The sequence below is a fragment of the Procambarus clarkii genome, chromosome 6 (assembly GCF_040958095.1).
Source record: "Procambarus clarkii isolate CNS0578487 chromosome 6, FALCON_Pclarkii_2.0, whole genome shotgun sequence".
Lineage (NCBI taxonomy): Eukaryota > Metazoa > Arthropoda > Malacostraca > Decapoda > Cambaridae > Procambarus > Procambarus clarkii.
The window spans coordinates 36793724-36805861 of NC_091155.1; the positions used below are offsets into that span (position 1 = coordinate 36793724).

Sequence of the window (12138 nt, forward strand, 5' to 3'; positions counted from 1 at the left end):
GAAGCCAGCCAACTCGTTCATCGCCAGAAAAGGAGATGGCTGCAGATGAGCAAACCACCCACCAGAGCAAAGGATGAGCATGAAGATCTTCTCCAGAAGTGAAGAATGAAGCAGCCAGAGGTGAGAACCAACAAAAACACAGTTTCAGAAAAATATCCTAGACTGAAAGGGCAACTATAAAATAAGCAGAGTAAAAAAACACCAAAACCCTGTAAAGAAACCAAGACAGTTCAGCAGGAGAAGCAAGAGCTGGCCAGAGGAAAAAGAATACCCGAGACAACTTGCAGAAGGGCGCCAAAGCCCTTCAAAAGCAACATTTGATCCGCAAACACTGAATGAGGAAAGGCAACAGTATTAGGCATAAGATCCCAATTGAAAAACACCCACAACAAAGAATAACAGGACCACTTGGACTGATATTGAGGAAAAATGAGAGACAGAAAAAGGCAAAAGGTTCACCAGGCGACTTTATACTACTACTGCGAACACAAATGAATGTGGGACACCAATAACCCAGCCACCTGCACAACCATGCAAATGGTGAAAAATCCGAGTCAGAAGCTCCAAAAGAGTAGAGCAGAGAACGTTGAACCAGCATGGCATGTCACTAGGTCAATTTGCTGATAGAGGTTGTGCAGTGGAAAAATGGATGGCTTCAGACACCTGGCCAGGAGCCAGACACCTTCAGGCTTCAGACACCTGGCCAGGAGCCAGACACCTTCAGGCTTCGGACACCTGGCCAGGAGCCAGACACCTTCAGGCTTCAGACACCTGGCCAGGAGCCAGACACCTTCAGGCTTCAGACACCAAGGCCAAGTCTGCCACCAAGGAACCAGAAGGGTCACCCTCCATGAGTCGGACTCCAGACTGGACAACACCTGGAGCAACAAATGAACCCTGGAAGAGTAAATGAAACTTCACCTCAATTAGTCCAGCCAAAAAGGTATCTGCCACGACAGCCTCGTGATAGGGGAACAGAGCCACGTAGATGAAGAGTTGCCAGTTCCAAGACAATGTGAAGAAGTCCACCTCAGAGCACCTAAATATCTCACCAACAGAAGGATGTGATGTCAATGGTCCACCCCATGGAAATGGGAAGGAAGATAACCCACCCGCACAGTCACACAAAGTTGGGCACACACTTACACACCAACAAGGTGGAGAGCCTAACCATGAGAATCCAGAAATCGACTCCATGAAAAGTCTACCGTCAAAGAGGTGGGTCCAAAGCAAATCCCCCGAGGAAGTCAAATCTACCACACAGCCATAAGAATGTGTACTGTGCAGTGCATCTGATGGAACAACCCCAATAACTAACCGAGGAAAGGTCTTGTGAGAGCTGGTCACAATGGCCCAACCGAGAGCCGAGGCATCTGTGAACACATTAAGCAACAAGGGGAAGATGGTGCTAGGGAATTGAACCCCAAGAAGCCTGACAGGGAAGCAAGTGAAGCAAGAGCTAACAAAGGGTGGGGTGGGGCGGGGCTTGAGCCCATCTGTCCCAGCAGCAGCAAAACAGGAAAAATTGGAGGAACCAATACAATGCAGAGTCAAACCCTGCCCAGAGGAAATACCATGCAGCCAAAATTCAGGCTTCTACACAACCTCTCAACCAATAGACAAATCACCAGGAGTTCCAATATCAGATGATGCTGCTGCTGCAGGTGAAAGAAAGCCACAAAAGGCAGGGAAAGAGATGCTGACTGGGAGTCCCAAACAAGACCCAACATGGAACCAACTAGGACTTCCACCAGGTCACCCCAACCCTGAACCTGGAGAGCTGGAAAAGAACCAGATCCCTGGCTAGCAAACATGTAGACTAGCCAAGAGCCCAAACCAACCAAACTCAGAGGAAACCAACACACGAACCCCTGAGATACACAGCTGGGTCACCACAACCAACACACGAACCCCTGAGACACACAGCTGGGTCACCACAACCAACACACGAACCCCTGAGACACACAGCTGGGTCACCACAACCAACACACGAACCCCTGAGACACACAGCTGGGTCACCACAACCAACACACGAACCCCTGAGACACACAGCTGGGTCACCACAACCTGCACTAACAGGCAAAAACTTGAGAAGCCAGATACAAACCAAAGGACAGAACTTAGAAGCAGAAATCTGGATGACCCACAATGAAACCAAATTAGTCCTTGAATGTTAGATGAAATGGGAAATGCCACGACACATCCCAGAGGTCTCATCCCTGTTGGTCAGGCCTGTAGGGAGCAAACTAACTCCAGAGAAGTAACTACACTTGGTACAGAGGCAACATTAGATGAGCACCCAAGGAAGGGTCACCCAAGTCAACCCGTTCTCGCAAATTTAATAAGTCAATATTGACTTATTAAATATGTCCATAGGTGACATAATTAACATAATAGATACCCTTAAAAAGATTCATAGAAAACACCGACTTTACCTAACCTTGTTAGTATCTTAAGATAAGCATCTTATTGCTTCGTAATTACAATTATTACCTAACCTATAATAGGTATAGGTTAAGTAATAATTGTAATTACGAAGCAATAAGATGCTTATCTTAAGATACTAACAAGGTTAGGTAAGGTCGGAGTTTTCTATGAATCTTTTTAAGGGTATCTATTATGTTTAGTATATCACCTATGCACGTAGTTAATAAGTCAATATTGACTTTACGAATTTGCGAGAACGGGTTGCCCAAGTATATGCAGCCCAGAGCATAAATACTCCTGGGTTTGTGCCCATCTTAGTGCATGGGCAGTAACTTCACACTGGGCAGTAACTTCACACTGGGCAGTAACCCAGGAGCCACGTGTTAACATACCTTTCATTAGATATCTTTTGGCAGAGTGAATAAGTACTTGACCTCTCACTGTAATTCACATCCCTTTTCAAATTATATTTATAATATAAATAATTTGTGCATAACTACAGTATATCACTGTAATCCTGCACATTAGTAGACATGCAGGGCCTATCATCTGGGTAGGGACCCCATAGCATTACTTTACTCAGGGACTACAAATCTTAAGATGGCCCTAGGTCCATGCAAGATTGCCAAGAAGTAAACATGCACAAGAAGCAAATACTAAACTAAAAGAATGAAGAGCAAGTAAATGGCCCCACTGGATAAAGTTTGAGGGAGAGCCGGCACTTAACAGAACCAGCATCACCTGCTGCAAAAGTATGACCCAAGAAGCACTTTAGTGATATCAACCACATCAGTGACAGGACTGACCTTGGAGCCAGCAGCTGGCCAGGACTCTTGGGTTCCTATTGGTGCCCATCAGTATTAACTAGTTCAAGCTTGAGGTTATCTTGAGATGATTTCGGGGCTTTTTTAGTGTCCCCGCGGCCCGGTCCTCGCCCAGGCCTCCACCCCCAGGAAGCAGCCCGTGACAGCTGACTAACACCCAGGTACCTAATTTACTGCTAGGTAACAGGGGCATAGAGTGAAAGAAACTCTGCCCATTGTTTCTCGCCGGCGCCTGGGATCGAACCCAGGACCACAGGATCACGTGTCCCGCGTGCTGTCCGCTCGACCGACCGGCTCCGAAAAGCTAGTTTCAAGTAAACCAATTGTTTGGATTGAATCAGTTGTGTGGAGTCCCTTGACCATTTTGATGCTTGTTTTCTGTGAACCTTTCGGTTGTCTGTCAAGTTTCACTGACTTTCTGCATGCTTTTTCGTAAGGAGGAGGAGGAGGTGGTGGTGGTGATGGTGGTGGTGATGGTGGTGGTGGTGGATGGTGGTGGTGGATGATGGTGGTGGATGGTGGTGGTGGATGATGGTGGAGAATGGTGGTGGTGAATGGTGGTGGTGAATGGTGGTGGGTGGTGATGGTGGTGGTGATGGTGGTGGTGATGGTGGTGGTGGTGATGGTGGTGGTGGGTGGTGGTGATGATATTGATGGTGGTGGTGGGTGGTGGTGATATTGGTGGTGGTGATGATATTGATGGTGGTGGTGGGTGGTGGTGATATTGGTGGTGGTGATGATATTGATGGTGATGGTGGGTGGTGGTGATGATATTGATGGTGGTGGTGATGATAGTCCCTTGCTTCTTGTGCCTGTGTGAGAGCGGTTACCAGGTTTTGGCTCTGGTTCCCGGTGGGCCAAAAGGGACTCCTGTGACAGGACATGACCCAGTAGTGGGGAGCCTTCTCAGCGAGATAGCATCAGGGAGTCATGTAGGGGCTTCTCCCAGAAAATGTGTGTGTTTATAAGTGTAGTGAACTGTATTTGTGAGGAACATTCTTCAGCACATCTGTAATTACCTAAGTGTAATTACCTAAGTGTAGTTACGGATGAGAGCTACGCTCGTGGTGTCCCGTCTTCCCAGCACTCTGTCATATAACGCTTTGAAACTACTGACGGTTTTGGCCTCCACCACCACTTCCCTTAGTTTGTTCCAACTGTCTACCACTCTGTTTGCAAAAGAAAATTTTCTAAATGCTTTTGCAGAACCTTTGTTTCCGTAGCTTGCAAACAAAGGTGTTTCAAAGATAGGTAGAGCAGGGGGGGGGGGGGGGTTACTCACCTAATTGTACTCGCCTAATTGTGCTTGCGGGGGTTGAGCTCTGGCTCTTTGGTCCCGCCTCTCAACTGTCAATCAACAGGTGTACAGGTTCCTGAGCCTACTGGGCTCTATCATATCTACACTTGAAACTGTGTATGGAGTCAGCCTCCACCACATCACTTTCTAATGCATTCCATTTATCAACCACTCTGACACTAAAAAAGTTCTTTCTACTTTCTGTGTGTGGTGTGGTGTGGTGTGGTGTGTAGATTTAGTTACCTCCACAAGTGAGCTAATCGGGCATCTTTTCCCCCCAAACAACCCAGCCTATGCAAGTGTCACTAGCAGAAAAATATATGATAATTTAGGAAATTCTTACAATTAAAATGAATAATTTTTTCAATGATAATTATCTTATATGGTTTCAAATTTAGATTTAATAAACATTTGATTAGTATAACTGCAAAGAGAGTTTAGATATATTTTCCTTATTCTTTTAAGTCTACGAATTCATGCTGTTGGGTGAAACTAAACAAACCTTTTTGGAACCCAAAGATAGGTTTTAAACCTGTCAAGTTTCAGCAGTCTGTGTTTATCACATTATTACTGTATACACTTGCATCATGCATGTAAGTGTCAATACTTGACTGTGTACACACACACACATACTAGCAGGCATGACTGTGTACACACACACACATACATACTACCAGGCATGACTGTGTACACACACACACATACATACTACCAGGCATGACTGTGTACACACATACTAGCAGGCATGACTGTACACACACACACATACATACTAGCAGGCATGACTGTACACACACACACATACTACCAGGCATGACTGTGCACACACACACACACACACATACTACCAGGCATGACTGTACACACACACACATACTACCAGGCATGACTGTGCACACACACACACACACACACATACTACCAGGCATGACTGTGCACACACACATACATCCAGGCATGACTGTACACACACACACATACTACCAGGCATGACTGTGCACACACACATACATCCAGGCATGACTGTGCGCGCACACACACCCACACACTAGCAGGTATGACTGTGCACACACACTACTCAACTTGAAACTTATCAGATAATTCATGTGTTGGCTGTTGTTTCACTTGTTAATGGTCTATTACTATACAACTAGTGGCAGACTCTCACTCTCGTCACAATGGAGGATGTTCATAGGCAACTATTAATGTAATAAAATTTTCAACATGTCATGCATACAACTATTTTTTCTTTGTTTAATGTCATTAATGATGCAACTGACAATTATTTATGCAACTTCAATGCATGTTTCCTCAATACTGTACTTATTAAAAGTTTATATTAACTTAAGTATTACTATATCTTTAATCAAGGTTCAATATTACCATGAGTGCCTGTAATCTAAAGCACTTTACAAAACTGGTGAGAATTTATCACTACTAGAGTAAAAATCAGTTAAAACCGTATACAAATTGTTCATGCTTTACACAGCATAATATTTGCTATACTTGCTAACCAGCAAACAATAAAAACTACAGTACTTATGAAGGACTGTCACTGTCGTCACTATTTGCCTGGAAAATTGTATTTTTTACGAGACTTCGGCAAAATAATAAAAACCTCCAATATATTAGAGTACGGGTGTCTACCAAGGATGTGTGACTAGCTTGGGCTGACGTTAGCGTTCAGGAGGTCTCTCGGTCAGACATGGTCGTCTTTTTTCTCGACAGAGCTTCTTGTGCACAGGCCAATCCTTCTGCTGACAATATGTACCACAGTATCTTGCTTCCTGTACAAAAACAAAGATATACCAGTATTTTAAATAAAGGAACAATGTTTGCTTAAAGATAACATCCTACATGTCAAAGTTTTCTAGGGAATCACATTGAATGCATGCTGCTTGTCTTTCAATCATCCTAATTGTTTATCTAATTTTTTACCTATATTCTATTGTTATATTATCTAATAAACTCTGTGGATGATTAGAGACTTCAGGATATATTTCTAAGACCACTCTCTCTCCATACACTATGTACATGTATTATGTTATGCAACACATTGACAAAATGAGGTCAATGGGTATAACTGGTAAAGTAGGACGCTGGATACTCAATTTCCTGTCGAACAGAACACAGAGTAACAGTCAATCAAGTAAAATAGAGTCCGAGCGTAGTTAAAAGCTCTGATCCTCAAGGTACAGTCCTTGAACCACTGCTGTTCCTTATTCTCATATCAGATATAGACAAAAACACAAGTCACAGCTTCGTGTCATCCTTTGCAGATGATGCAAAAATCAGCATGAAAATTACCTCTGCTGAAGACATTGATAAACTACAAATAGATATTAACAAAGTTTTCGATTGGGTAGCAGAAAATAACATGATGTTTAACGGTGATAAATTCCAGGTACTCAGATACGGCAAAAATGAGGATCTTAAACATAATACAGGGTACAAAACACAATCGAATCTGCCCATAGTAGAAAAACAGCATGTCAAGGATTTGGGAATAATAATGTCTGACGACCTAACGTTTAGGGAGCATAACCAAGCAAGTATTGCATCAGCCAGAAAAATGATTGGATGGATTACGAGAACCTTCAAGTCCAGAGATCCCATCACAATGGTTGTACTCTTCAAATCACTTGTGTTGTCCCGTCTTAAGTACTGCTCAGTGCTCACTTCCCCCTTCAGAGCAGGAGAGATTGCTGAAATTGAGGGAATACAGAGAACATATACTGCACGCATAGACGAGATAAAGCACCTAAATTATTGGAATTGTCTCAAAGCTCTCCAAATGTACTCACTAGAAAGGAGACGAGAGAGATACCAAATAATATACACATGGAAAATACTGGAGGGACAGGTCCCAAATCTGCACAGTAAAATAACAACGTACTGGAGTGAATGACATGGCAGAAAATGCGGAATTGAACCAGTGAAGAGCAGAGGTGCCAAGGGCACAATCAGAGAACACTGTATGAACATCAGAGGTCCACGGTTGTTCAACGTCCTACCAGCGAGCATCAGAAATATTACAGGAACAACCGTGGACATCTTCAAGAGGAAACTAGATTATTTCCTTCAAGGAGTGCCGGACCAACCGGGCTGTGGTGGGTATGTGGGCCTGCGGGCCACTCCAAGCAACAGCCTGGTGGACCAAACTCTCAAGTCAAGTCTGGCCCCGGGCCGGGCTTAAGGAGTAGAACAACTCCCAGAACCCCATCAACCAGGTAAACATCGGTAAACTTCCAGTATGATGCCCAGCGTTACATGGTTACAGCATCATAGCCAGTGTTGTGATACCGTAACAGCATCATAACCGGTGAGAAAATCAACTGGAACTCTGCGGTAACTCGAACCCACGACCGAGAGAATCTCGGCCTCTGACGCTAACCACTGGACCGCTCTGACTAGTTGAAGTCATACAGCCTGTCATTTCTAGTGAAATCACAGGAAGTCTGTAGGTCCCTCCTGAAGCTAGTCCAAGTTTTACACATTGCCTCCAAGCACCCAGGTGCAAGCAATGTAGTTCATCCACCATACACTCCAACATTAAATACACAGAAATCACACTAATGTGGTATATATCAATGATAAAATCAACAGAGTTCCATTTTATTTTCTCACCGATAGATAGATAGATATCTATAGAGAGACTATCTTCTTAGTTTCCTTAGTGTATCTACACTAAGGAAACGAACATAGGGATGTGCCTAAATGCCAACAGCGACTGCCCAGACAGGTACAAGAGGAGTGTTGTTAACGCATATGTCGACCGTGCTCTCAGCCACAGCTCAGAATGGAAGCAAGTCGACGAAGAACTCTGCAGGGTAAGGCAGGTCCTAGTCAATAACGGCTTCTCCAATGGTTTCGTCGAAGACATCATAAGAAGGAAAGTGAAAAGCCATGCAACCTCTGAAGAGACAACTAACACAACACCTATACCCCCTATTAGACTATTTTACAGGAACTTCTTTTCCACAGCTCATAAAACGGAGGAAAGGGTCCTGAAAGATATTGTTAATAGAAACGTTATCCCTACAGACAAAAATCAGAGGATACAACTGACGATTTACTATAAAACCAGAAAAACGGCCAGCCTACTCATGAGAAACTCTCCAGACACAAAACAGAACGCTTTAAAAGAGACTAACGTCGTCTATGCCTTTAAATGCCCTCTTGGGGACTGTAAGCTCCAAAAAACCCAGTATATAGGCAAGACAACAACATCTCTTTCTAGGCGTTTAACGATGCATAAGCAACAGGGCTCCATTAAGGAACATATAATCTCTTCCCACAACCAAACCATAGCCAGAGAAATCCTAGTAAACAACACAGAAATCATCGATAGATACAGCGATAGCAGGCGGCTTGACGTTTGCGAGGCACTACACATCAAGAAGTCAACACCAGCAATCAACAGCCAATTATTGCACAACTATATTCTACCCACCTCTAGACTCCGCTCCAATATAGAAGCATCAAGAAATATGGACCAATAGGCTTTCTACAAACACTTCTATTCAATACCCATTGTTTCGTGTTCTGTCTTGTGTTGATGAAATTAATACCCTATTAATACCACCTCTTGTTCTGTCTTGTGTTGATGAAATTAATACCCTATTAATGCCACCTCTTGTTCTGTCTTGTGTTAATGCCACATCACCCCTTCCACCTCACTCAAATGTAGATATAAAATCGGAGATGCGTAAGTTCTATTCAGTTGTGTATTTGTGAACTAAAGTCTTTGAAAATGTAATAAGTTTTACGAAACGCGCTCGTGTCGCGTCAGGCTAGAAATAAAAATGAATTTTGGAGAATTGATCTTTGATTTACCTCCAACAGTGAAAAGAAATGTACGAAAGATTGAGAAAATTTGTGTTAGAATTATTAATCTTACTTTTTCGGTCATATTTAATAATATATGTCTACAGGAAAGACTGCTACCAAAATATACTAATATATACTAATATATACTAATATATATATATATATATATATATATATATATATATATATATATTTATATATATATATATATATATATATATATATATATATATATATATATGTCGTACCTAGTAGCCAGAACTCACTTTTCAGCCTACAATGCAAGGCCCGATTTGCCTAATAAGCCAAGTTTTCATGAATTAATATATTTTCTCTATTTTTTTTCTTATGAAATGATAAAGCAACCCATTTCATTATGTAAGCGGTCACTTTTTTTTTATTGGAGTTAAAATTAACGTAGATAGATGACCGAACCTAACCAACCCTACCTAACCTAACCTATCTTTATAGGTTAGGTTAGGTAGCCGAAAAAGTTAGGTTAGGTTGGTTAGGTAGTCGAAAAGCAATTAATTCATGAAAACTTGGCTTATTAGGCAAATCGGGCCTTGCATAGTAGGCTCAGAAGTGCGTTCTGGCTACTAGGTACGACACATACATACATACATACATACACATACATACATATATACATATATACATATATATATATATATATATATATATATATATATATATATATATATATATATATATATATATATATATGTATATATGTATATATGTATGTATGTGTATGTATGTATGTATGTATGTGTCGTACCTAGTAGCCAGAACACACTTCTGAGAACGCACTTCTGAGATATAGATAGAGATAGATATATATAGATAGAGATAGATATATATATATATGTCGTACCTAGTAGCCAGAATGCACTTTTCGGCCTACTATGCAAGGCCCGATTTGCCTAATAAGCTAAGTTTTCCTGAATTAATATATTTTCTCTAATTTTTTTCTTATGAAATGATAAAGCTACCCATTTCATTATGTATGAGGTCAATTTTGTTTTATTGTAGTTAAAATTAACGTAGATATATGACCGAACCTAACCAACCCTACCTAACCTAACCTATCCTATCTTTATAGGTTAGGTTGGGTTAGGTAACCGAAAAAGGTAGGTTAGGTCGTCGAAAAAACATTAATTCATAAAAACTTGGCTTATTAGGCAAATTGGGCCTTGCAAAGTAGGCTGAGAAGTGCGTTCTGGCTACTAGGTACGACATATAGATAGATAGATAGATAGATTATATATATATATATATATATATATATATATATTATATATATATATATATATTGGTGTATACTGGCAGCAGGTTTTCTTTCAAACATGTTTCATTGAATATGACCGCATATTCTGTATTTATTATTTTCTGGTTTAGGGCTTCTATCCCTCTAACTATTTTCTTAGCATCAGGGCTTAATTGAAATAGGAGTTCTCCAAAACTCATTTTCGTACTTTTAAGGTGAAGAAAAGAAGTGATTTACTATAGAGTGTATTACACTTATTTGTATAATTTGCACGACGTTTCGAACCTCCATGGTTCATTCTCAAGTGAACAGATCTTACAATACTAGTTGATTTTATACCCGCATTAGGTCAGGTGATAATACAATGAAGGTGAAAACATGGGGGGATACATAAGGGATAAACATAGGGGCTGCAGAAGGCTTATTGGCCCATACGAGGCATCTCCTATCTAAACACAAAGATTAATCCAGTGTAATTGGCCTGTTATGTTGGACATTGTCTTCTGTGTTGGCATCGATATGTTCTTGTCTTGTCCTTACTCTCATGGTGGGTAGAGTAAATAGTTCCGTGATTTGGGTGTTCATGGTAGGTCGCTCTATTCTTATGTGAATTGCCTCAAGAATTTGTAATCTTCTTGAATCTTGGGTTTTGTCTATTATGCAAGTAATATATATATATATATATATATATATATATATATATATATATATATATATATATATATATATATATATATATATATATATATATATATATATATATATATATATATATATATATATATATATATATATATATATTAGTATATTTTGGTAGCAGTCTTTCCTGTAGACATATATTATTAAATATGACCGAAAAAGTAAGATTAATAATTCTAACACGAATTTTCTCAATCTTTCGTACATTACGCTTCACTGTTGGAGGTAAATCAAAAATCACTTCTCCAAAATTCATTTTTATTTCTAGTCTGACGCGACACGGGCGCGTTTCGTAAAACTTATTACATTTTCAAAGACTTCACAAATACACAACTGATTAGAACGTATCTCTGATTTTATATCTACATTTGAGTGAGGTGGTAAGGGTGATGTGGCATTAACACAAGACAGAACAGGAGGGGATATTAATAGGGTATTAAAAGTATCAACACAAGACAGAACAGAAACAATGGGTATTGAATAGAAGTGTTTGTAGAAAGCCTATTGGTCCATATTTCTTGATGCTTCTATATTGGAGCGGAGTCTTGAGGTGGGTAGAATATAGTTGTGCAATAATTGGCTGTTGATTGCTGGTGTTGACTTCTTGATGTGTAGTGCCTCGCAAACGTCAAGCCGCCTGCTATCGCTGTATCTATCGATGATTTCTGTGTTGTTTACTAGGATTTCTAGAAATCCTAGTAAACAACACAGAAATCATCGATAGATACAGCGATAGCAGGCGGCTTGACGTTTGCGAGGCACTACACATCAAGAAGTCAACACCAGCAATC

General features: G+C 40.8%; 1 protein-coding gene across 1 annotated transcript in view; it reads right to left on the bottom strand.

The window, feature by feature from the left end:
- Window positions 1-4673: 4673 nt before the first annotated feature.
- LOC123754193 (zinc finger MYND domain-containing protein 19) overlaps window positions 4674-12138 on the bottom strand; it is a 70219-nt gene continuing 62754 nt past the window's right edge. Inside the window, exon 5 of the mRNA XM_069308236.1 lies at window positions 4674-6335. Within this exon, the coding sequence (XP_069164337.1) occupies window positions 6225-6335 (111 nt within the window). The 3' untranslated portion in view covers window positions 4674-6224. The remainder of the gene's footprint in view (window positions 6336-12138) is intronic.